The sequence below is a fragment of the Triplophysa rosa genome, linkage group LG4, assembly GCF_024868665.1.
Source record: "Triplophysa rosa linkage group LG4, Trosa_1v2, whole genome shotgun sequence".
NCBI classification, from domain to species: Eukaryota; Metazoa; Chordata; class Actinopteri; order Cypriniformes; family Nemacheilidae; genus Triplophysa; species Triplophysa rosa.
The window spans coordinates 32,118,932-32,146,109 of record NC_079893.1 but is presented as its reverse complement, the minus strand read 5'-3'; the positions used below and the strand labels follow the sequence as shown (position 1 = coordinate 32,146,109).

Genomic DNA, 27,178 nt, shown 5'->3' with positions numbered 1-27,178 from the left:
GTATGAAATCACTCATGAATCTAGTGTTGAGTGTGTTCTCTCTCCAGTCCAGCAGGAGTCGCTCTGCAGCTCTTCAGTCCGCCGATAAACCCACTAAAGAAAGAAAGAAAGTCAAACATCAAGCGCTGCGTGTTCACATCACTCTGATTTTCTCTCTTGAGTGTTTTAAACAGAGTGTTGTGTGTGTGTGTTTGTGTTGAGATGTTGAGGATGACGTCACAGATGTGCTGTAAATCAGTGGGAACTGATCTGTCCATGCTGGATATTGATGATTTCATCACAGAAATCTGTCAGCTGAAGAAAGAGGTGGCGTTACTGGAGGAAAAGCTGAGGACAAGAGGAGATGAACTCAACACTGAGGTTTGGACACATTCAACATCATTTACTGCTTTTAATGTTTGTATTTTAATACTGTTTTAAATCTCACTGTCATAGTTTATAGCTTTATCTAAATATATTTCCTCTCTGAACAGAAGTCCAGACACACACAGGACTCGGAGCTCAGCCTCACTTTACTCTGTTATACTGACACAAACCCCACAGACGCTCAGGACACTGTGTGTGACAGTAATCACACCTTGAATCAGGATGAATCTACTGATCAAACCTCCACAGAGTCTCTGGATTCTGTCTGTAACGCTGGAGAACAGCAGATCCTGAACACCAGACCACTCAACATGTGTTCTGTCACACTGATGGAGATAAAAACTGAACCCACGTCAGAGGAAGATCAGACCGATGAAGATGAGAATTACGACGATAATGATGATGATTTTATTCCTTCAGGTATGTTTCCTTCTTTGACATTTTATCTTATGTTTTTTTTATTTCCTGACACATATTTCAAACTTTCCTTTGTTTTATTAGCATTACTGTCTTTTTAAAGATTTCTACTTTAATCCAAAAGTCAAATGTGACTAATTGTATGAATTTTTATTTAATGGACTTAAGTCTTCTCACATAGCTTTATCATGTCCACAGGGCAGTATGTTAACACTTAATTTGTCAAAAACCCTCACATTTACGTCACTGTTTACATTATCCTAAGAAAAAAAAATTCTAGTAATTTTGCATTATGATTTTTGTCTCTGTGTGTCCACCCCGTAATGTCACAATATTGCCCATTTAATTGAAATAAGCTCACAGCATGTGTCATCATCATCACACTTTCAGAAGCAAAACACCAGTGCAAGGTCAGTGCGAAGCTCTGCTGTCTGTTTCTGTTAGTTTATGATTTGAGTCAGGCATTGTCAACAACATGTCCATTCTCTTTGGGGATTATAGAGGAACATAAATGAAAAAAAAAACATCTAAAAAGGACACAATTATCAATACAAATACAGAAGTTTTGTTTGCTAAAAACAAAAGACCAAGCAAGCAGCAAAAGTGACCTCATCTTGTCCACCCTGTTGTTATACTAATTTTTTTAATTAAATTCTATATAATTAGCATTTTAAGGCATATGTATATTTTTATTGATAATCTAACATTTAATGCTGAGATTTTGCTAATTTTTCAAAGTTACATTTTTAAAAAGCAGACTTCAGTGGCTTCTCAGATAATACACCCACACACAGGTTGATTTAAAAAATATACACTTTACTAGGAACAGATATATTATGTAAAACGTAACACTGTATGGGTAGTCGACAAATATACCCTACATGTGTCCTATATGGTGCGACAGGAAAATACAAAACAAAAACAATGAAGATGAATCTCTCTTAGGCTCTTTTATATTATAAATAAACATATTAATAATATTAAACAATATTTCATACATGTACATTATATTTGTCAACTACCCATATGCAAATAGTTACAATTTTGTTTTTGGTATATGTTTTGTTATTTTTTTATCATTGTTGTGTCCACCCTGTTTCTTTTAACTCTCTGTCTTTATTATTTGTGTGTTTACACCAGTTTTGGTGTAAATTTATCAACGGTGCAAGGTCAAGTTACTGTTGCTATTTTGCAGTGTTATGGTAAAAGAAAATGTAAAGTCTAGCCGTTTTGAAAGACAAAAGTCTTTTTACATAATATAGGTTATTACAAAAATGCAGTCTTATAAAAAATATTAAGTGACACATTGTCTGCTGATAATAAATCTAATAAATAAATAAATGCAGTCTCTTGGTGAGCAAGCCAACACTGCCCTGTTGTGGCGAGGAACCCAAACTCCAATGATGAATAAATGGAGAAAAAAAAACCTCGGGAGAAACAGGCTCAGCCGGGAGGGCCAGATCTCCTCTGACGTGTCATAGCTGCACTCAGTGAACCCGACCAAAGCCACCGAGCAACGTCCAAGAAGAACAGGGAGAGCCCACGAGCCGCGACCCAGGAAGCCCCACCGTGCAGGTCCAACCCGGTCCCATTCCGCGATCAACAACAGACAACAGAGGAACGACCAGGGAAAAATAGTAATGGCATAATTAACTTTATTCCTCTGTTGTCCGACATCGACCACAAAACAAGACCAACCAGACGCACACAGCCCCAACAAATGAAACCCCCCAAACCACAACCAACAAGCCCCTCCACTCCCTACAAAAACCCACCCAGCTACCTCCAATCAAGTCACTGAGTGCAGCTATAGCTTCAAACTGCTGTCATGTGATGTAAGTTTAGCATTAAATACCAAGTATTGTAAATTTAGCATTTATGTGACAAGTAGTCCGTCTTTGCTCTCAGATGGTGATGGAATTGTCTGAGATGGAGCTGGGATGGTCAGTCAGTCCGCAGGCTCTCGCGGGAGGATAGCACGAGATTTTCAGATGTAGCTGGTGTAATCTCTAGTTGGGGATGGGCATATGACGTTCATCTGGAATCTCTCCCTACCTCGGGATGGGTGAGGGCAGAAAGAGAATAATTAGCGTAGCTGCTGTTCATTAACTATGTATTAGTGAATGCTTGGCTGAAAAGATGTGTCTTTAATCTAGATTTAAATTGGGAGAGTGTGTCTGACCCTGGAATAGTATCGGGGAGGCTATTCCAGAGTTTAGGTGCTACGTATGAGAAAGCTCCGCCCCCTTTGGAAGATTAAGTCTGGAGTTTTGAGATCTTAGAGAGCGTGATGGGTTGTAGTGTGGTAGAAGCTCTGTTATGTAGGTAGGGGCTAAACCGTTTAAGGCTTTATAAGTAATTATAATAACTTTAAAGTCAATACGATACTTAATGGGTAACCAGTGAAGGGTTGATAACATTGGGGTTATGTGATGGTATTTTCTGGACCTGGTCAGAACTCTGGCAGCTGCGTTCTGAACTAACTGTAGTTTGTTTATTGATGCTGCAGGACAACCACTAAGTAGTGCATACAGTAGTCAAGTCTTGAGGTCACAAATGCATGAATAAGCTTCTCTGCGTCAGAAACACATCAAATATTTCGCAATTTGGCAACATTTCTAAGGTGGAAGAAGGCTGTTTTTGTGACATTTGAGATGTGATTTTTAAATGACAGGTTGCTGTCTAATATAACGCCAAGGTCTTTAACTGTATTTGTTGGAGTAACAGTGCAGCCTTCAATTTGCAGGTTATAATCCAGAATATTCTGTTTACGTGTCTTTTGTCTGATAAGTAATATTTCTGTTTTATTAGAATTTAAAAGAAGGAAATTACAAGTCATCCAATGTTTTATATCTTCGATGCACTCTGCCAATTTGGATAGTTGGAAGGAATCATCTGGTCTTAATGAGATATATATCTGAGTATCATCTGCATAACAGTGGAAGCTAATTCCATGTTTTCTAATAATGTTTCCAAGGGGCAGCATGTATATGGAGAATAGCAAGGGTCCTAAAACCGATCCCTGAGGTAATCCATAATTTACTTGCGTTAGATTTGATGATTCCCCATTTAAATGGACAAATTGATGTCTGTCTGATAAGTAAGATCTGAACCATTGTAGTGCCTGTCCCTGAATACCGGTATAATTGTGTAAGCGATCTAGAAGTATTTTATGGTCTACTGTATGGAACGCAGCACTAAGGTCAAGCAGGACTAGGAGTGAGATGTTACCTTTATCTGATGCTATAAGCAGGTCGTTTGTAATTTTAACGAGCGCAGTTTCAGTACTATGATGCGGTCTAAAGCCTGACTGGAATTTTTCGTGTATGTCATTATTTTGTAAGAAAGAGCACAACTGAGTGGACACTACTTTTTCTAGTATTTTAGACAGGTAAGGGAGATTTGAGATCGGTCTATAGTTTCCTAGTTCATTGGGGTCTAAGTTTGGTTTCTTGATAAGAGGCTTAATGACGGCCAGCTTAACGGGTCCTGGGACATGGCCTAGATTAATTGACGAGTTGATAATGTTATAAATGGGCTCAATTGCAACGGGTAATAACTCTTTTAATAATTTAGTTGGTATGGGGTCTAATAAGCAAGTTGTAGGTTTAGATGTTGCAATAAGTTTAAATAAATCTTCCTGTTTTATAGGTGAAAAACACTGTAGATTTTCTTTTGGGGCGGTGGTTGATACTAATTCATAGGACAGACTTGTAGGTTGGGTTTTTACTATGTTGTCTCGTATGTTTTCGGTTTTCTCTGTAAAAAAATTCATGAATTCATTGCTACCAAGGTGCGGTGGAATAGCCAGGTCAGGAGAAGTCTGTTTATTTGTTAGTTTAGCAACTGTACTAAATAAAAACCTCAGATTGAGGTCTCAGAGGTAATGTTATATACACAAGCATATATTATTAGTATTTTAGGCTATTGTGTGTTTGTCCATAACAGGGTGGACATTTTATGTCAGTTATTTGATTACAATGTTTATAAAAATGATCCAGATTAAATGTATAAGCTTGACCTGCATGCATTTTGAAATCTCCAACACACCCCTTAGAAGAAAGAATCATGAACACTGTTTCAAATTTCAAACGTTTCGAATTCCAAAAGTTACCAAATTCTAAAACCCATTTACAGGTTGTGCTCATGACCAAGATTTCAAAGCAGGTTACGTGAGATGTTTCTGAAAATGGGGTGGTGTTGGCCCACTTTACACAGATAAATCAGAATTTATGTCTTTTTCAAAAAATGGGAAGTAATCATTTGTTATGTTTGTTTCAGATGAGAGCGGTGATTCATGTTGTGATGGAGAAACGGCCTCTACATCAAAACAGCGACTGACAGCACAAACTCTTTCCTGCATCACCTGTGGAAAGACATTCAGTTCACAGAGACGTTTAGAGACACATGAGAGAAAACACACAGAACAGAAACTCTTCACCTGCACCAGATGTGACATCAGCTTTCCTACCTTACAAGAGAAGAAACTTCATTCACAAGAGCACAGAGACCAGAAACACTTTCACTGTCAGCAGTGTGGGAAGAACTTTGTCTACCCTTCTAGTCTGAAAGAACACATGCGGACACACACTGGAGAAAAACCTTTCCACTGCAGTCAATGTGACAAATATTTCAGCACCAAAGGAAGTCTTGTTACTCATCAGAGAATTCACACGGGAGAAAAAACACACACGTGTCCTCACTGTGACAAGAGATTCAGCCACAAACCTCATCTGAAGAGACACATGCTTTTACACACCAACGAGAGACCGTATCTTTGCAGTGAATGTGGAAAAGGCTTTAGGGATTCAGGTTGTTTAAGGTTACACCAGCGAACTCACTCTGAGGAGAAACTCTATCAGTGTTCACACTGTGATAAAGGCTTCCGTCAGAAACCTCATCTGGTACGTCATGAGAGAATTCACACTGGAGAGAAACCTTACCTCTGCTCTCACTGTGGAAAGAGCTTTACTGATTCAAGTACTTTCAAAGATCATCTGAGAGTTCACACTGGAGAAAAACCTTATCTCTGCAGTGTTTGTGGGAAGAGTTTTAGTCGAAGTCACCATTTAGTAACACATCAGAGAATTCATACAGGAGAAAGACCTTATAAATGCTCTCAGTGTGACAAAGCGTTTACTGATAGATTTTTCCTGAGAACCCATGAGAGAGTTCATACTGAAGACAATCCTACCACTGCTCCATCTGCGGCGAGAAGAGATATGCTGAAGAACAAACTGGACTGAAATTATAGAATCTCTACAAGGCTCAGTCTCATACAGTCACTGTACATGTAGTTCTTACTGTCAGTAGCACGCTCTGTTGTGTTGTCTTAGTTGGGAAATATATTTTTTTATTAAATTAATAATAACAGAATGGAAGTAACAACTTTACAATACAATTAAACATCTTTAGCAGATGTCTTACAGACGTACCTGTGCTATCTGTCTTCAGGCAAAGTCTTAAGGCAAAATGTTCAATATAAGAGCTTAAATCTCATTGGTTCAAAAACGCTGTATTTTCCACACACCGTGCATGTTTGTATCTCCTCTTTGCTCCGCCTCTCTGAAACGTGCAGATTTTTTACAAAGCTCATGGCTCTGAAAAGCGAGGTGTGCTATGATTGGCCAGTTCACCAGTGCGTAGTGATTGGTGGAATACTACAAGCGTGTCTTGGGACATTAGGTTCTAACGCAATTGTACTGACAGGTGTTTCAGGCAGGTCTGCGTGAGCATTCGTGTTACAGCCACTGCCATAACACAAGGCGGGAGATAACACAAAGCTTAGTCTAGGGGCTTTTATTTAAACAACATAATATAATAAACATGGTGTGGACAGAAAATAATCAGGTAACAAAGGAGCACAGCTCTGCCCGGGACGATCGCTCCATTCTCGCCCTCGGAGTGTAGCAAAGCGGGTTCCTTTAAACACAAAGTAAAGGGTCCACAGCTATACGGAATCTACTCAATTAAACACAAAAACAAGTAAACGCCATTCCAGCCCCTAGGGGCAAACAGAGCTTTACAAAAAGAATAAACACATGTTAAATGTAACAATTCGCTTTTAGATAGAATGCATATTTTGTTCTGACACTTAAATCTTTGCAATTTTACGTGTCTAATACATGCATGGGCAACACACCAAAGACACATAAAAACATGTTTTCTCACCATATGACCCCTTTAAGAAACAGACAATGTGCCCTGTAATCGTGCCTCATTACTTTATCACAATCACAAGTCCAGTACGGTGTACCACAGGGCTCAGTTTTAGGGCCTCTGCTCTTCGCAATATACATGCTACCTCTAGGAGATATAATTAAGAGACACCGAGTTAGTTTTTATTTATTGATTTATTTAATAGGGACCATGCATATTCATGAACATTGTTGTATAATAATACACCATGTAAATATGCCGGAATTAGTAACAATAACTACTTTTCACTGCTATGCTGATGATACTCAACTTTATATTTCCTCGAAGCCTCATGAAACACAGCAGTTCCATCGAATAATTGAATGCATAGTCGATATGAAAAGCTGGATGAGTAACAACTTTTTATTACTGAACTCAGACAAAACAGAAGTGTTACTTATTGGACCGAAAACCGCCATACGTAACAACCAAGAATACTGTTTAACTATTGACGGATGTTCCATAAAACCCTCGTCGTCAGCAAAGAATCTTGGTGTTTTATTCAATAGTATTCTGTCATTTCAATGCAATGTCGCCAACACTTGTAAAACAGAGTTTTTCCATTTTAAGAATATATCTAAACTATGTCATATGCTGTCAAAGTCAGACGCACAGAAGTTAATTCATGATATCAAGACTAGATTACTGTAATGCACTATTAGGTGGTTGTCCTGTAGGCTTATTACAAAAACTCCAGCTAGTTCAAAATGCAGCAGCTCCAGTTCTTAGGCGAACAAAACAATATGAGCATATTAGCCCGGTTCTATCAACATTGCACTGGTTACCTATTAAGCAACGCATTAACTCTAAAATCTTACTGATTTTACTGATTACCCTCTCTCTGTCCCTCTGTTTTTGATAATCCAGGGAGATCCTGTGAATTTTTTTACAATTCTTCGTGAACAAGATTACTACAATTATAGCCAGCATTTCCAGTTCTGTTTGCGTGCAAAGCAATTACCAAGCCCCTCCAGATTCATTAACCTGTGGGCAGTTTAGTGCATTTGAACTAGTTTCCTTTTCAGACTTGTTAGCAACAGTTCAACATCTTAGGTTAACTAGCTGCTCTCTTGATATCATCCCACCTTGTTTGTTAACTCAGGTTTGGGATGTGGTGGGCTTCACTATACTTTCATAGTGAATTGGAGTCTAACAGAGGGGCTGGTTCCATAATATTTTAAGCATGCGTTAGTCCAGACTCTTTAAAAAAAAACGAGCTTAGACCCATCTGTTTTGAATCATTTAATTTGTTAAAAACATGGAGTGGCCTACCATTGTTACGCTGACCATACCCAGCTGTCTCGCGTAGCCAGACCTTCAGACTGGAGGTCTTTATACTGAAGGTCTGTAAGTTATCGCCGCTTTCTTTGGCCAAGGCCCAAGAGGCCACATGACTGACAGGTAAAGCAACCAATCACCTTTCGTTTTGTTCCGCGTAATATTTAGAGGCGTGGAAATGTCCCCGCAGTAAAAGACCGGTGTACATTGACAAATGTGTCAAAAGTTAACAGCAACAAAATGATTATAAATTTATGCCGTGAATCTCGCATACTTTTAAGAATTAAGCGTTTAGTCGATCGTGATGAATTCTTATACAGGGATGCCAACTTGTCACCTTTCAGCTAAATTCGCCGTTTTGGATCCGAAATGGGTCATTATTGTGATTCGTGTTGATCTGATGAGTTTTTGAAAAGGTGGGAGAGGGGGGTCTGTGAGTCTTTGGACGGGGTCGCGGTGAATGAAATTATGAGAATCATGTCCAGATGTTGTGGTAACGATGTCAAATCCCTGGCCGGTTTGCAGGTTATGTTTTGAATGCTGCGCAGATTGAGCGCACATACTCAACTCATGAATCAATATTAGATGTTGTTGAATTACTCAGCAATTCGACTGCGCATTTCTGACTTACTTCTATGGAGGACTAAACCTGCAAAAATTATAAATAAATAAATGTATAAATAAATATATAAACGAATAAATGTAATAATATGAAAATAAATAAAGGAATGAATGGTTTGATAAAACAAAATAATTCGTTTTAGCTATTATTGATCTTAGCTTTAACTTTTCTTTTCATTTTTAAATTGATTTATTATTTTTGTGTCCATTTTTTAATTATTTTTAATTATTATTATTATTTATTTTTATATTATTTTATTTATCATTTCCTTTTATTTTTACATTTATTTATTTATGCGTTTATTTATTTTTATATTTATTTATTATCGCATGTATTTATTTCCACTTTTATTTATTTATTCTTGAATTTATTCTTACTTTTCTGTGTCTTGTATGATAATTAGATGGGTTGGTCTTGCCTACTATTGGTTCAGCGTAGATTGAAGCGTTTGATCGATTACTCTTGACTTGTTTTGGACTAACGTCACGTCACTCACTGATCGTTTGCTTCGTGTATAACGTTAAGTAACTATGGCGGGCGCACAATTAGCTAGAGAGTTACAGCATTTAGCCAATGAAGTCGATAACCATGCATCAAATGACTGTGTGTCATTCAGATTAGATGCACTTATTGATGATTTATTACAGATTGACGGCGAGATAAATGACAAAGTTCTTCCTCGGTTGTTAGCCTCTTTGCAGCACATTCAAAGTCTGTGCGAGTCAGAGGGTGCTATGGTGGTGTTACAGTTCAACTGGTGAAAATCATAAAGCACAAAATGTAATAAGGTTTAACTACACAGATGAGCTTGTAAACCGAAGTCGCAAGCTAACGCTTTGTCAAAGTGATAGTTATAAGCAGCCTTTCGGTTAGAAAAAGCGTAAAGATTTAATGTAACATGATGTAACATAATGTAAATGAATTGAGACATAGTGAACTTAAGTCACAAGTTAACACGGTAGTAATGAGCATCGTTCTTTCACTACAGGGGCCATCAAATGGAAACCATTCCTTCTAAAAAGACGTGGTTACTAAACGGTACTCGTAAACTACATTCCATAAGAGATAAATAACACAGAGGTCACAAGTTAAGACGGGCATATTCCCTTGATTCATCCAGCTGCATATTGTTGTGTGACATCTTGATATTATTGCAAAGATCCGCAGCAGCTAGCATTGCGAAATAGCTTAGTGTAATTGTTACCGTAGTGACACGCTGCCTCGCTTTATTGTATGGGTACGAATCCCGTGTCAAATCGCTTTATTTATTTTTTCACCTCGCTTCAGCCGTTACGGGCGATCATACCAATAATTTGCAATCTTAACAAGAATGTCAAAATCATGTAACAAGAAAGTCTGTGTTTATTAGACATCTTAATATCAAGTCGTCTTGTGCTTTCAGAATCGACGAATCTGCTGAGGTCGTTCATGCACCTCTTTGGCAGAGGACCTGTAACCGGAACTTGGTCACCACCTTAGCACCCCCTGACTCGCACAGATTTTGAAGAACTTTGTCATTTATCTCGCCGTCAATCTGTAATAAAACATCAATAAGCGCACCTAATCTAAATGACACACAGTCATTTGATGCATGGTTATCGACTTCATTGGCTAAATGCTGTAACTCTCTAGCTAATTGTGCGCCCGCCATAGTTACTTAACGTTATACACGAAGCAAACGATCAGTGAGTGACGTGACGTTAGTCCAAAACAAGTCAAGAGTAATCGATCAAACGCTTCAATCTACGCTGAACCAATAGTAGGCAAGACCAACCCATCTAATTATCATACAAGACACAGAAAAGTAAGAATAAATTCAAGAATAAATAAATAAAAGTGGAAATAAATACATGCGATAATAAATAAATATAAAAATAAATAAACGTATAAATAAATAAATATAAAAATAAAAGTAAATGATAAATAAAATAATCTAAAAAATAATAATAATAATAATAATAATTATTAAAAATGGACACAAAAAAAATAATAAATCAATTTAAAAAATGAAAAGAAAAGTTAAAGCTAAGATCAATAATAGCTAAAACGAATTATTTTGTTTTATCAAACCATTCATTCCTTTATTTATTTTCATATTATTACATTTATTCGTTTATGTATTTATTTATTTATTTATTTATACATTTATTTATTTATAATTTTTGCAGGTTTAGTCCTCCATATACTTCAACACAACCGTCACTAGGTAAAGGCGCGCTGGTTGGAGCAGACCCAAGAAACATAATAGGAGTAAGTGCAGGGCCGATGTTCTACCAATTTATGCTACCCTGTCAAATTTTGCTACCTCCATACAAAACAGGACTAAATCATATTACCAACATGAGTAATATTTCAAGTAAATTAAACATTTTATGCTAAAATTAAAGCATTATCTTTGTAAACTGACACATTTACATTTTTTTATGCAGGCACATTTCTAAATTTAACAGCCACTTATTTAAACCTGGGAACATCTTAGTGTTAACCAGCTTAAATAAAATAAACCTAAAAAAACAATTTGCATTAAATCTAAGCACATTAACGTTAATTCACAAATATGCATGGAGCAATCCTAAACTCTTTCTCAGACTAGTTTGTTCACGTTTCCCTCATTTGCGGGTTAAGCGCCACCCAGTGGATCCATGATGTAATAACGCTGACGATACATCGCCATATCGATATATTGTCACACTCCTAGTTATTTTATTGGTTTTCAAAGCTCTTCATGGGCTTGCCCCGGTGTACATTTCTAATTTACTACAGTAATATTGTGCTGCAACACCTTTTAAGACCATCTCAAAGTCTGGGGGGGGGTTCTGCTTACATCAGTTTTAGAATTTAAAGTTGTTGTATTTGATATTAGTTTAAATATATCATTCTGCTTTATTTATTTATTATTACATATAGGAATTTATAGTCTAATATGATATTTGACCTGTATTTCTCTCTTTTATCTTAAATGTGTGCTTCTCTGTTATAACCACGCTGTGTGTGCATGTGTTTTTGTTGCGTGTGTCAGTGCGCGTGTATTTTGTGTTTTATGCGTGTGAGTGTGTGTTTTCTGTGTGTTCACCTTTTTTTGTTTTTACATGTATAACTTTAAAGTTTTGCTTATAGTCAATGTGTTTCATGTACAGCTGCTTTGTAACAATGAAAATGGTAAAAAGCGCTATATAAATAAAGTTGACTTGAGAATTAACATTAATATCTTGAATAGGTGGACACAGCAATTATGAGGGGAAAAACAACTGTATTTATTTACTTGTCAATTGTTTGACATTTTAAACTTGTTTTTAGCATGTGTTTCTAGAAATGATATCTGTGTATATAACATAATTAGGCCTAGCAATACATTTATTAATACATATTAAACTGCATAGAGTGAGATTTTACAAAGTGAGGTTGTAAAGTAAAAATACATCGTCACGTGACCAACTAAGTGGCCACGTTGACGTCGTCAGAATGACTACTGTGTTTGCTGGGGGCAGTGATGAAGAAAAATCGTCATGAATTTCGTGTTGTTGTTTTCTCTCTCCAGTCCAGCAGGAGTCGCTCTGCAGCTCTTCAGTCCGCCGATAAACCCACTAAAGAAAGAAAGAAAGTCAAACATCAAGCGCTGCGTGTTCACATCACTCTGATTTTCTCTCTTGAGTGTTTTAAACAGAGTGTTGTGTGTGTGTGTTTGTGTTGAGATGTTGAGGATGACGTCACAGATGTGCTGTAAATCAGTGGGAACTGATCTGTCCATGCTGGATATTGATGATTTCATCACAGAAATCTGTCAGCTGAAGAAAGAGGTGGCGTTACTGGAGGAAAAGCTGAGGACAAGAGGAGATGAACTCAACACTGAGGTTTGGACACATTCAACATCATTTACTGCTTTTAATGTTTGTATTTTAATACTGTTTTAAAAAAACTGTCATAGTTTATAGCTTTATCTAAATATATTTCCTCTCTGAACAGAAGTCCAGACACACACAGGACTCGGAGCTCAGCCTCACTTTACTCTGTTATACTGACACAAACCCCACAGACGCTCAGGACACTGTGTGTGACAGTAATCACACCTTGAATCAGGATGAATCTACTGATCAAACCTCCACAGAGTCTCTGGATTCTGTCTGTAACGCTGGAGAACAGCAGATCCTGAACACCAGACCACTCAACATGTGTTCTGTCACACTGATGGACTGCAGGAAACTCATGGAGATGAGAAGACAAACACCAGCAGAAGAAGAAGAAGAACATCACACTGATGAAGATGAGAATCACGATGATGATGATGATTTTATTCCTTCAGGTATGTTTGTTATTTTGGTATGTTTTCTATTACATTTTTCAAACTTAATGTGTGAAATGGTCCCACACAGCACTGACGAGACAAGTCTCTCTTTTTAATTTTTTTTACTTGTATTCAAAATTCAGAGTTGGAGTAATTTAGTCTTGTATAGTTTTTTAATGTGCTAGAGCAAAGTCAAACTCAAGTTCTCAATAAACTCCATAAACTACATAAACGAAGCAGAACTGTCACATTAAGTGTGAAGATCTTCCGTATAATTGGGAGCCCCGTAGGGCTACTACTGCTTCAGTTGGTTTTCTTCTTCCCAATGGGAGTCTATGGCAGCCCTATGAACCGTAAGTAGGAAAATGATTAAATTTGGCAAACTTGTAGTGGTGGTCCTCAGTAGTCACGTGACCAAGTATGGGGTCTCTAGCACTCACTCTATGGTGCCACCAGCAGTTAAAACATGCACTTTTCAAACGGCTGTAACTTTTGAACCCATTGATCTACAGAAGTTCTATTCGGCACATGGCATCCACTCCTCACGCTCATCGCATTCCATGTGTTACATTAAGACTCCACCCATTACATTAGCGGCCATCTTGAAAAGTACAGTATTGCATTTTTTTCGTTTCTAGTCCTAGAAATTGTGACCAATTGTTTTCAGTTTTGAATTCCAGAAGTTACGGAATTCTCAAAACCATTTAAAAAAGTAAAGTGAAGTGAAAGTGACCTATTAGTCACATATGGTGACCCATACCCGAAATGTGACCTCTGCTTTTAACCCATCCAGAGAGTAGTGACCACACGTACCCCCGGAGCAGTGGGCAGCTATCACTGCAGCGCCCGGGGAGCAAGTAGGGGTAAGGTGCCTTGCTCAAGGGCACCTCAGTCGTTACCCACCGGCCTGGGAATCGAACCGGCAACCTTCTGGTCACAAGTCCGACTCTCTAACCATTAGGCCACAACTGTCCCAAAGTAGAGACAAATTGAGAAGTAATCATTTGTTATGTATCTTTCAGATGAGAGCGGTGATTCATGTTGTGATGGAGAAACGGCCTCTACATCAAAACAGCGACTGACAGCACAAACTCTTTCCTGCATCACCTGTGGAAAGACATTCAGTTCACAGAGACGTTTAGAGACACATGAGAGAAAACACACAGAACAGAAACTCTTCACCTGCACCAGATGTGACATCAGCTTTCCTACCTTACAAGAGAAGAAACTTCATTCACAAGAGCACAGAGACCAGAAACACTTTCACTGTCAGCAGTGTGGGAAGAATTATTTTACAACTTCATCTCATATAAACGCTCACTTGAGGACACACACTGGAGAAAAACCTTTCCACTGCAGTCAATGTGACAAGTGTTTCAGCACCAAAGGAAATCTTGTTGCTCATCAGAGAATTCACACGGGAGAAAAACCGTACGCGTGTCCTCACTGTGACAAGAGATTCAACCACAAACCTCATCTGAAGAAACACATGCGTATCCACAGCGATGAGAGACCGTATAAGTGCAGTGAATGTGGAAAAACCTTTAAGGTCTTAGGTTCTTTAAAAGTACACCAGAGAACTCACTCTGAGGAGAAACTCTATCAGTGTTCACACTGTGATAAACGCTTCCGTCAGAAAGCTAATCTGGTACGCCATGAGAGAACTCACACCGGAGAGAAACCTTACCTCTGCTCTCACTGTGGAAAGAGCTTTACTGACTCACAACATTTTAAATCTCATAAAAGAATTCACACTGGAGAGAAACCTTATCACTGCAGTGTTTGTGGGAAGAGTTTCAGTCGACACGACACTTTAGTGAATCACAAGAGAATTCATTCAGGTGAAAGACTTTTTAAATGTTCTCAGTGTGACAAGACGTTTGCTCGACCATGTGTCCTGAGAACCCATGAGAGAGTTCACACTGGAGAGAAACCTTATCACTGCTCCATCTGTGGAGAGAGATTCACTTATTTAGGAAGTTTAAACACTCATCAGAAGAAACATGCTGAAGGACAAACTGCACTGGAATCATCATCATAGGTTTATGTGGCTCAATACTTTCAAGCTCCCTTTACTAGTTTTAGGCTTTTAAGTTGATTCACATTTTATTAAAGAGATCTATTTGCTTTAATGGCATTAAGCTCTGTGATGGACTGTCCATCTGACCTGAGCAGCAGTAACAGAAGATGAATGGATTATTGTCATTGAATCTAGTTGTGTTTGAAAAACAAACCTATTATAATGATCTGCTTCATGATGTTAACTATGCTCTTGAAATGTTTGGAAGAAAATGTCTTTTAAATGAAACTGCACCAATGTTATTAGGATTAGGAAGTGCATGTGAGAATATTGTCTCTCTAAAATCTATAAATAACCCACTACAAACTCAAAAGAAGCTGCACATGAATGGCTTGTAAATGTTTAATATGTTACTTTTAAGTTTAAATAAAATGTAAAAATGTGTGCAGATTAAAAAGATAATGGAAATGTTTGTCATTTTAAAACCATAAATAAATCCATAGAACAACCTTATAAGATAGGATTCAAGTTTTAATAGTTTTTTATATGCTATTTTCTGTAATCTATGTATTGCCTAAATTTGCAAAACAGTTTGTGGCAAATGACACTGACCCACACTGGGAACCCAGATAGCACAGACAGATCTGGAAAACATCTGTTGTGTAAAAACATCTGATAAACATCTTAGAAAGAGCAGTTCCACATCCATTCTAAATCATAAACATCTTACAGACGTCTTCTAGATGTCTATGTGACATCTGACAGCAGACGACATGCACTCTTAAAAATAAAGGCGCTTAAAAGGCTCTTCAGTGTGATTTTAGGAGAGAATATAGAAGAGCATAAGTCTAAGTTGATGTCAGTGACATGTGGAGTCCCACAAGGCTCAATTCTTGTGCCACTCTTGTTCAGCCTGTATATGCGGAGTCAAATAATGAAAAAGAACCACATTGCATATCACTGCTATGCAGATGACACACAGATTTACATAGCCTTATCGCCAAATGACGACAGCCCCATTGACTCCCTTTGCCAATGCATTGAAATTAACAGTTGGGTATGCCAGAGCTTTCTTCAGTTAAACAAGGAGAAAACTGAAGTCATTGCATTTGAAAACAGATGAAGTTCTCAAGGTGAAAGCATACATTGACTCTAGGGGTCAAACAACTTAAAATCAAGTCAAGAATCTTGGTGTCATTCTGGAGTCAGACCTTAGTTTCAGTAGTCATGTTAAAGCGGTAATTAAATCAGGCAAAACTTACACTCGAGCTGCCAAAATACAGACAACACATCACATGCCCTACCAGAGACAAAAATTACTTACTGGACCCCCTGCAGTTTGCCTACAGAGCAAACAGGTCAGTTGAGGATGCAGTTAACATGGGGCTGCATTTTGTCCTGAAACATCTGGATAGACCAGGGACCTATGTGAGGATCCTGTTTGTGGACTTCAGCTCCGCTTTCAACACCATCATCCCATCACTGCTCCAGACAAAGTTAACCCAGCTATCTGTTCCTGGCTCTATCTGTCAGTGGATCACCAGCTTTCTGACAGACAGGCAGCAGTTAGTGAGAATGGGTAAACTCACATCCAGCACCCGCACAATCAGCACTGGCGCCCCCCAGGGGTGCGTTCTCTCCCCACTGCTCTTCTCCCTGTACACCAATGACTGCACTGCCCAGGACCCTTCTGTCAGACTTCTGAAGTTCACAGACGACACCACACTCATTGGCCTCATCCAGGATGGTGATGAGTGTGCGTACAGACAGGAGGCTGAGCAGCTGGCTGTCTGGTGCAGTCATAACAACTTGGAGCTGAACACGCTTAAAACAGTGGAGACGATTGTGGACTTCAGGAGAAACCCCCCTGCACTCCCCCCTCTCACCATCATGAACAGCACTGTGGCAGCAGTGGAGTCATTCAGGTTCCTGGGCACCACCATCTCTCAGAACCTGAAGTGGGACAATCACATTGGATCCATTGCTAAAAAAGCCCAGCAAAGGTTGTGCTTCTTACATCAGCTGAAGAAGTTCAACCTACCACAAACTCTATTAAAACAGTTTTACTCAGCTGTCATAGAGTCTGTCCTCTGCACATCCATCACTGTCTGGTTTGGCTCAGCCACAAAGTCAGACATCAGAAGACTACAGAGGACGGTTGGGACTGCTGAGAAGATCATTGGTGCTCCCCTGCCCACCCTCCAAGAACTGTATACATCCAGAGTGAGGAAAAGGGCTCAGAAATTCGCCCTGGACCTCTCACATCCAAGCCATCAACTCTTCACAATGCTGCAGAGCACTGAGCACCAAAACAACCAGACACAAAAACAGCTTCTTCCCTCTGGCCATCTACCTCTTGAACAGTTCAATGTTTTTAAACACCGTGCAATTAATAACTCTGTGCAATAATAATTAAGTGCAATATTAATTATATCCTCCAGATAATAATACTTTTTCTGTAAATTATATTTCATTCATTCTGCTGTATATAGCACATTGTACTACAATAGTCTATTATTATTTTTTACATATTTACATACACACATAGCTTTACTCTCTATATCTTTATCTTATGTTTATTGTATTGTATTTCTTAATTGTTTATACCCATAGGCCCTTATTTAAAACATTGTGTCCTGTATTCTATTGTGTTATGGTCTCTGTGTACTGTTGTTGCTGTTTCTGTGTTCTGGATGCTCCTGTCACCAAAACAAATTCCTTGTATGTGCAAACACACTTGACAATAAAGCTCTTTCTGATTCTGATTCTGAAATCAGCATACTAGCATCTCAAAAACATTGCAAGAATTAGATGTTTTGTTTCCAGTCAAGACTCGGAGAGACTTGTTCATGGATTTATTACCAACAGGGTGGATAACTGCACTGGTCTTCTCACCGGCCTTCCCAAGAAGACCACCAGACAGGTGCAGCTCATGCAGAACGCTGCTGCCAGGATTCTGACTAGAACCAGAAAATCTGAGCATATTACACCAGTCCTAAGATCCTTACACTGGCTTGCAGTTACTGGATTGATTTTAAAGTACTGCTACTCATTTATAAATCACTAAACGGCCTAGGACCAAAATACATTGCAGATATGCTCACTGAATATAAACCTAACAGACCACTTAGATCATTAGGATCAAGTCAGTTAGATATATCAAGGGTTCACTCTAAACAAGAGGAATCCGCCTTTAGCTTTTATGCTGCCCGTAGCTGGAATCAGCTTCCAGAAGAGATCAGGGCCCATATTCATGAAGAATCTTAGCGCAAAGAGTTGCTCCTAGTGACAAAATTATAAGAAAATTCTTAGAAATGTGGGCGTTTCCCCTTAGAATGACAGAAAAGATCCTAGTAAAGAAGAAAGTAATTCATAAAGCATCTTAACCCTTAAAAGAGCTCTTAAGGTCCTAAATTTTTGGAGTATGGAGGAGGACTTTTAAGAGACTTAAGAGTTTCTTTAGCAGCAGAGAAAATGGACGAAACACAAAAAGTGAGAAGAAATGTGTTGCAATGCATGACAATTTCCATATTACTTTTAAGGTTTATCAGATTTTTTATTTTTATTGTTTTTTGTGTGTTCAACTTTTGATTATCTTGGTTTTGGTTTTCTTGTACAGCTGCTTTGATGCAATGCAAATTGTAAAAGCGCTATAAAGTAAAATGACATAGAATTGAATGACAGTGAGTTAATAAGACACAACACATTAGATGTTTGTGACCGATCCTATTAGAGACACGCTCACATCTCCAAGACAGCGCAGAAATGACATAGCGGCAGAAATAGAAGAAATCACCACATCAACATATTTAGCAACTGGAGAAATGCAGCGCTGCAGCAGAAATGATTTGGTTCTGTCACAACCAGTGATCACAAACAATTACAGCACTTACAGAGACTTATTGTGTCACTGCTCATTTTCTATCAAATACGTTGACATGCACAGCATGGTAAATAAAAAAAGAAAGAATATATATATATGTATATATATATATAGTGCGCGTGTGCGTGTGCGTGAGTACGGTAAAACAGGAAAAACTACATGTGCAATTTCAAACTAATGACCCTATAGCTACTTAAAAGCGCTCTTTTTTCCTTCTTGGTCAACCAACCAATCACAGTCTTTAAAAGACTGTGTCATACATAGCAACGGGGTCAGCCCCGCCTCCTCACTGAGATAAAAGTTTTTGACTTTTCCTTGCTTTTTTGTAAACTGTGGGAACGAATTACAAAACTGTGGCCACGGATTTGCGGGTCTTGTTTTTTTTTTCTCCGAGGGGTGACTAGACGGGCTCCGTAGAGTTGCTCTCAGATTGGTCCTGAATCGTTTTTAAGCTAAGAAGACTCCTACGTAGAAGTTTTTAAGCTAAATTAAGAGCTTTCTTAGAGGATTCTTAGAAGCTTTAAGAATGCGGGCCCAGATGTGCTAAAACATTAGCAACATTTAAATGCAGACTGAAAACTCATCTATTTAGCTGTGCATTTACTGAATGAGCACTGTGCTTTGTCCGATTTGTCCGATATTTTTATGTAAAGCACTTTGAATTACCATTGCGTATGTAATGTGCTTTATAAATAAACTTGCCTTTCCTTGCCTTGCCTTCACAGCGATGCCATAGAAGAACCATTTTTGGTTCCACAAAGAACCAGTCAAAAGTTTTTTAAAGAACCATCTCTTTCTTACTTTTTATAATCTAAAGAACCGTTTTACGCCACAGAGAACCTTTTGTGAAACAGAAAGGTTCTTCAGATGTTAAAGGTTCTTTATGGAACCAAAAGGTTCTACTATGGCACCGAAGAACCTTTAGAAGCACATTTTTTAAGAGTGTATTGCAGATGAGCAAGCAATGTCTTGCAGATGTGAATGTATGTACGTGTGCTAACAGGGTATGGATTTTTTTATGAAAAAAATTAAAGCATAAATGGGATATGGAATCCCACAAAAATATAAAAAATAAGGTTTCTGAAGGATTTAATCATATTATTTCATAGTACGATAGTCTGGACACATAACAAATGCAAATTTTCAGTGTTCTATGTAGGTTGTTATTATTAATGTTTTAACTTTTTAAATTTGCAGTTACTTTAATATCTAGGACACTTTGATTAATAATAAAATGTATTTTTAAAGTTAATAGTTATGCATTTGTATACATTTAACGGCCTCAAAAATTTCACAGAAATTTCATTGATTCGGTGGAATGGCCCTGAAATCATTCGTTAGTGTTTAGTGTTTCTGTTAACAGTTACATCAATAAAGTAATTTTACTTTTTCAGTTGCCACAACCACAACGTAACTAGATTGTATCTACAACGAAAGTTTGTCATCAGGTAAACAGCAACTCGTGGGAAACAGCACGCGCCTCCCGCGTTTACTGCGGCTGATCTCAGAACAGAGCGCGCGCACAACAACAGAACGGCGTCTGACAGGACCGGTCGTTTCTCTGAACTGAGACATGTTTTAATTTAACAAAATATACCAGTGGCGCAAGACTTATGAAAATAACAATGACTCTTTTGTACCTACAGCCACTGCATTATTGATCAAGTGTCAGTGTTATTATTACAGCTTCTTCCCTCAGGACATCTACCTCTTGAACAGTTCAATGTTTTTACACACCGTGCAACTAATAACTCTGTGCAATAATAATTAAGTGCAATATTAATTATATCCTCCAGATAATACACTATATATATTTTTATACAACTTTTTCTGTCAATTATAGGCTATTTCATTCTGCTGTATATAGCACATTGTACTACAATAGTCTATTATTATTTTTTACATATTTACATACACACATAGCTTTACTCTCTATATCTTTATCTCATGTTTATTGTATTGTATTTCTTAATTGTTTATACCCATAGGCCCTTATTTAAACCATTGTGTCCTGTATTCTATTGTGTTATGGTCTCTGTGTACTGTTGTTGCTGTTTCTGTGTTCTGGATGCTCCTGTCACCAAAACAAATTCCTTGTATGTGCAAACACACTTGACAATAAAGCTCTTTCTGATTCTGATTCTGAAACTGATTACAGGAACAACATCCATACTCGAGGCAAGAGAAGATTCACAGATTTCGTCGATTTTATTATCGTCAATCTGTTTCTCTCTCCAGTCCAGCAGGAGTCGCTCTGCAGCTCTTCAGTCCGCCGATAAACCCACTAAAGAAAGAAAGAAAGTCAAACATCAAGCGCTGCGTGTTCACATCACTCTGATTTTCTCTGTTGAGTGTTTTAAACAGAGTGTTGTGTGTGTGTGTTTGTGTTGAGATGTTGAGGATGACGTCACAGATGTGCTGTAAATCAGTGGGAACTGATCTGTCCATGCTGGATATTGATGATTTCATCACAGAAATCTGTCAGCTGAAGAAAGAGGTGGCGTTACTGGAGGAAAAGCTGAGGACAAGAGGAGATGAACTCAACACTGAGGTTTGGACACATTCAACATCATTTACTGCTTTTAATGTTTGTATTTTAATACTGTTTTAATCTCACTGTCATAGTTTATAGCTTTATCTAAATATATTTCCTCTCTGAACAGAAGTCCAGACACACACAGGACTCGGAGCTCAGCCTCACTTTACTCTGTTATACTGACACAAACCCCACAGACGCTCAGGACACTGTGTGTGACAGTAATCACACCTTGAATCAGGATGAATCTACTGATCAAACCTCCACAGAGTCTCTGGATTCTGTCTGTAACGCTGGAGAACAGCAGATCCTGAACACCAGACCACTCAACATGTGTTCTGTCACACTGGTGGACTGCAGGAAACTCATGGAGATGAAAACAGAACCCACAGTGAAGGAAGAACAGACTGATGAAGATGAGAATCATGATGATTTCGTTCCTTCAGTCAAACTGGTGAGTGGTGAGAACCTGGAGATAAAAACAGAAGAGACATCAGACGAAGATCAGACTGGTGAAGATGAGAATGATGATGGTGATGATTTTATTCCTTCAGGTTTGTTTTCTGTTGTTCTTTGTAATATTACACTATCATGTGTGTTGCTTTTTCATAAAAAGTGTTTTTGGTTACTCAAGAAACGGGTGTATTGGAGGTTGTTGTTAACGCTGTTGTGTTTGTTTCAGATGAGAGCGGTGATTCATGTTGTGATGGAGAAACGGCCTCTACATCAAAACAGCGACTGACAGCACAAACTCTTTCCTGCATCACCTGTGGAAAGACATTCAGTTCACAGAGACGTTTAGAGACACATGAGAGAAAACACACAGAACAGAAACTCTTCACCTGCACCAGATGTGACATCAGCTTTCCTACCTTACAAGAGAAGAAACTTCATTCACAAGAGCACAGAGACCAGAAACACTTTCACTGTCAGCAGTGTGGGAAGAACTTTTTCTGCTCTTCTCATCTGAACATTCACATGAGGACACACACTGGAGAAAAACCTTTCCACTGCAGTCAATGTGACAAATATTTCAGCAGCAAAGGAAATCTTTTTACTCATCAGAGAATTCACACGGGAGGAAAACCTTACAAGAAGAAACACTTTCACTGTGAGCAGTGTGGGAAGAATTGTGTCTCGTCTTCTAGTCTGAACATTCACATGAGGACACACACTGGAGAAAAACCTTTCCACTGCAGTCAATGTGACAAATATTTCAGAACCAAAGGAAATCTTGTTACTCATCAGAGAACTCACACGGGAGAAAAACCGTACGCGTGTCCTCACTGTGACAAGAGATTCAACCACAAACCTCATGTTAAGATACACATGCGTGTGCACACCAGTGAGAGACCGTATGAGTGCAGTGAATGTGGAAAAGCCTTTAGGGATTCAGGTTCTTTAAAATCACATCAAACAACTCACTCAGAGGAAAAACTCTATCAGTGTTCACACTGTGATAAACGCTTCAATCAGAAAGCTAATCTGATAACTCATGAGAGAATTCACACTGGAGAGAAACCTTACCTCTGCTCTCACTGTGGGAAGAGCTTCACTGATTCATCTCATTTAAGAGTTCATATGAAAATTCACACTGGAGAGAAACCTCATCACTGCAGTGTTTGTGGGAAGAGTTTCACTCAACATAATAACTTACTAAAACACCAGACAACCCACACAGGTGAAAGACTTTATAAATGTTCTCAGTGTGACAAGACGTTTGCTCGATCAGATGTCCTAAAAACCCATGAGAGAGTTCACACTAGAGAGAAACCTTATCACTGCTCCATCTGTGGAGAGAGATTCACTTATTTAGGAAGTTTTAATTCTCATCAGAAGAAACATGCTGAAGAACAAACTGCACTGGAATCATAGACGCTGTAGACAAAAAATAGTAAAAGACGCAACTATGATCTTACAGTTTATCTTTTAATCGGTTCCATTCGGTCTTCAACAACCAATAGCCTTTATTTTTTCATGTATAAATGTATATGAACCCGTGTTGTGTTATAAGTCTGATATTGAACATCTTGCTTATGTGACAATTTGTAGTTCATGATTGACACGTGCAGCAGATATTGTTCTGAGCATTAGTATTCATGAGGAGTTATACAGTATTTTTTATTTGTTTGCTGTTTTTACATATGATTCTAAATAATCTTACTCTCCACAAAATAAATATTGAGTATCACAATCAAGTGCTCTGTTGGAGTATGTCAGGTTTAGTTTTGAATATTTCTTGTGGAAATCGTGCACTGTAAATGTTTACAACACATATCCAATGGTTACTTATATAAGCCAGAAACTACGAGCACGAACAAGGTATCAGTATCTGAAATAAATAGCACACTCCATATGGCTTACGTCTATAAGACATCTGCATTTACATCTGCAATACATAGTTTGCTCATCTGCAATACGTCTCTGTACGTCTGCTAAAGATCTGGGGATGTGGAAAACATCTGCTAAACATCTTAGAAAGAGCTGTTGTACATCCATTCTACATCACACACATCTTACAGACGTCTTCTAGAGGTCTATATGACATCTGACAGCTGATGTCTCAGAGATGTAGGGCAGAAGAGCAAACAATAAAAAACGTCTTGTACACTGTGTCTACATGGACAGACACTGAACACTAGATTCCTGAAAATGTCTGATCGATAACGTACTTTACGTGCATCTGTGTACATTTTTTGGCGTTTTTGTAAAGTGACTAAAGTGCGCAGATATTTAACCTCGACTAAAGCGCCCCTACATTAAAACAATCAAAGAATGACTGAAATGATCGTCATGAGTCTAGTGTCGAGTGTGTTGTGTCTCCAGTCCAGCAGGAGTCGCTCTGCAGCTCTTCAGTCCGCCGATAAACCCACTAAAGAAAGAAAGAAAGTCAAACATCAAGCGCTGCGTGTTCACATCACTCTGATTTTCACAGTGTTGTTTGTGTGTATTTTGGTGTTTAGTTGATAGTCATGACGTCACAGGCTGATGGGATGTGCTCCAGACACACACAGGACTCGGAGCTCAGCCTCACTTTACTCTGTTATACTGACACAAACCCCACAGACGCTCAGGACACTGTGTGTGACAGTAATCACACCTTGAATCAGGATGAATCTACTGATCAAACCTCCACAGAGTCTCTGGATTCTGTCTGTAACGCTGGAGAACAGCAGATCCTGAACACCAGACCACTCAACATGTGTTCTGTCACACTGATGGACTGCAGGAAACTGATGGAGATGGAAACACAAACCACAGTGAAGGAAGAACAGACTGATGAAGATGATGATTTGTTTTCTTCATTGAAACTGATGAACAGCGAGCACCTGGAGATAAAAACAGAAGGAACATCTGATGAAGAGCAGACTGATGGTGGTGATGATTTATTCTTTCAGATATGTCTCTTTCTTTTGTGATATTACACTGTCATTGAGTTGCTGTTTCATAAAAAGTGTTTTTTTGTCTGGTGTAGTTTCAGATGTGCTGGAGGTTGTTGTTAACGCTGTTGTGTTTGTTTCAGATGAGAGCGGTGATTCATGTTGTGATGGAGAAACGGCCTCTACATCAAAACAGCGACTGACAGCACAAACTCTTTCCTGCATCACCTGTGGAAAGACATTCAGTTCACAGAGACGTTTAGAGACACATGAGAGAAAACACACAGAACAGAAACTCTTCACCTGCACCAGATGTGACATCAGCTTTCCTACCTTACAAGAGAAGAAACTTCATTCACAAGAGCACAGACACCAGAAACACTTTCACTGTGAAATGTTTGGGAAGAATTTTATTACAACTTCATCTAATATGAAAGTTCACATGAGGTCACACACTGGAGAAAAACCTTTCCACTGCAGTCAATGTGACAAATATTTCAGCACTAAAGGAACTCTTGTTGCTCATCATCAGAGAATTCACACGGGAGAAAAACCATACGAGTGTCCTCACTGTGACAAGAGATTCAGCCACGAACCTCATCTGAAGAAACACATGCGTGTCCACACCAGTGAGAGACCGTATAAGTGCAGTGAATGTGGAAAAGGCTTTAAGGATTCAAGTTGTCTAAAGTCACACCAGAGAACTCACTCTGAGGAGAAACCCTATCAGTGTTCACACTGTGATAAACGCTTCCGTGAAAAAGCTCAGCTGGTACGTCATGAAAGAGTTCACACTGGAGAGAAACCTTACGTCTGCTCTCAGTGTGGAAAGAGATTTGCTCATCATAGTACTTTTAAAGCTCATCAGAGAATTCACACTGGAGAGAAACCTTATCACTGTAATGTCTGTGGGAGAAGTTTTAGTCGCCAGTACGTTTTAATAAAACACCAGAGAACTCACACAGGTGAAAGACTCTATAAATGTTCTCAGTGTGACAAGACGTTTGCTCGATCAGATGGCTTGAGGACCCATGAGAGAGTTCACACTGGAGAGAAACCTTATCACTGCTCCATCTGTGGAGAGAGATTCACTTATGTAGGAAGTTTAAACACTCATCAGAAGAAACATGCTGAAGGACAAACTGCACTGGAATCATTGTAGGTTTCTGTGGCTCAATGCTTTCAAGCTCCCTTTACTAGTTGTAGGGTTTTACATTTACATTTATTCATTTAGCAGATGCTTTTATCCAAATTGACTTACAAGTAGGAGAGCATATAAACATTTTGTCAACACTCTAAACAGTACTGCTTGTTTAAAAGGCAACGCTACTAGGAGGATTAAAGCTGGAGTAAGCAAAGGAGAGAATGAACAACAACATTTTATTGTTTTTAAGACACAAGAGTTGATTCACATTGCATTTAAGGAAGCTATTTGCTGTAATGGCTGACATCTGACCTGAGCAGCAGTAACAGAAGATGAATGGATTATTGTCATTGAATCTAGTTGTGTTTGAAAAACAAACCTATTATAATGATCTGCTTCATGATGTTAACTATGCTCTTGAAATGTTTGGAAGAAAATGTCTTTTAAATGAAACTGCACCAATGTTATTAGGATTAGGAAGTGCATGTGAGAATATTGTCTCTCTAAAATCTCAAAATAACACACTACAAACTCAAAAGAAGCTGCATATGAATGGCTTGTAAGTATTTCAATTGTTAAAAAAACTTTTAAGTTTAAATAAAATGTAAAAATGATATGTGTGCAGATTAAAAATTCTCATTTTAAAACCATTAATAAAACCATAGACCAACCTTTTAAACTAGGATTCAAGTTTGAATTGTTTTTATATGCTATTTTCTGTAATCTTTGTATTGCCTAAATTCACAAAACAGTTTATGGCAAATGACACTGACCCACACTGGGAACCCAGATAGCACCGGTACATCTGTAAAATGTCTGCTAAAGAGCTGGAGATCTGGAAAACATCTGCTGTGTAAACACATCTGATAAACGTCTTAGAAAGAGCTGTTGTACATCCGTTCTAAATCATCTCACAGACGTCTTCTAGATGTCTGTATTACATCTGACAGCAGACATCTCCCAGGCGTATTGCAGATGAGCAAGCAATGTCTTGCAGATGTAATGTGCAGAATGTATGTGTTATCAGGTTATGGATTTTTTATGTAAAAAAA

At 38.4% G+C, this 27,178-nt stretch overlaps 2 protein-coding genes across 2 annotated transcripts in view; both read left to right on the top strand.

Annotated features, from left to right (window-relative positions):
• Positions 1 to 56: 56 nt before the first annotated feature.
• On the top strand, positions 57 to 23,824 carry LOC130553084 (zinc finger protein 658-like). Its single transcript, XM_057331826.1, has 9 exons — positions 57 to 360; positions 474 to 786; positions 5,065 to 6,026; positions 12,529 to 12,732; positions 12,845 to 13,181; positions 14,186 to 15,183; positions 21,417 to 21,617; positions 21,730 to 22,156; positions 22,285 to 23,824. Exons 1-9 carry the CDS (start codon positions 202 to 204, stop codon positions 23,475 to 23,477), a joined length of 4,794 nt encoding a protein of 1,597 aa, XP_057187809.1. The 5' UTR covers positions 57 to 201; the 3' UTR covers positions 23,478 to 23,824.
• A 581-nt stretch (positions 23,825 to 24,405) lies between these two features.
• LOC130553083 (zinc finger protein 271-like) overlaps positions 24,406 to 27,178 on the top strand; it is a 12,335-nt gene continuing 9,562 nt past the window's right edge. Inside the window, exons 1-2 of the mRNA XM_057331825.1 lie at positions 24,406 to 24,980; positions 25,126 to 26,140. Coding sequence (XP_057187808.1) covers positions 24,575 to 24,980; positions 25,126 to 26,140 — 1,421 coding nt within the window. The 5' untranslated portion in view covers positions 24,406 to 24,574. The remainder of the gene's footprint in view (positions 24,981 to 25,125; positions 26,141 to 27,178) is intronic.

Coding starts and splice junctions, on each gene's coding strand:
- LOC130553084 (XM_057331826.1), top strand. CDS start 202: ATGTTGAGGATGACGTCACAGATGTGCTGTAAATCAGTGGGAACTGAT. Junction 361..473: donor GAGATGAACTCAACACTGAG/GTTTGGACACAT, acceptor CTCTCTGAACAG/AAGTCCAGACACACACAGGA. Junction 15,184..21,416: donor AACATGCTGAAGGACAAACT/GCACTGGAATCA, acceptor TTTTCTCTGTTG/AGTGTTTTAAACAGAGTGTT.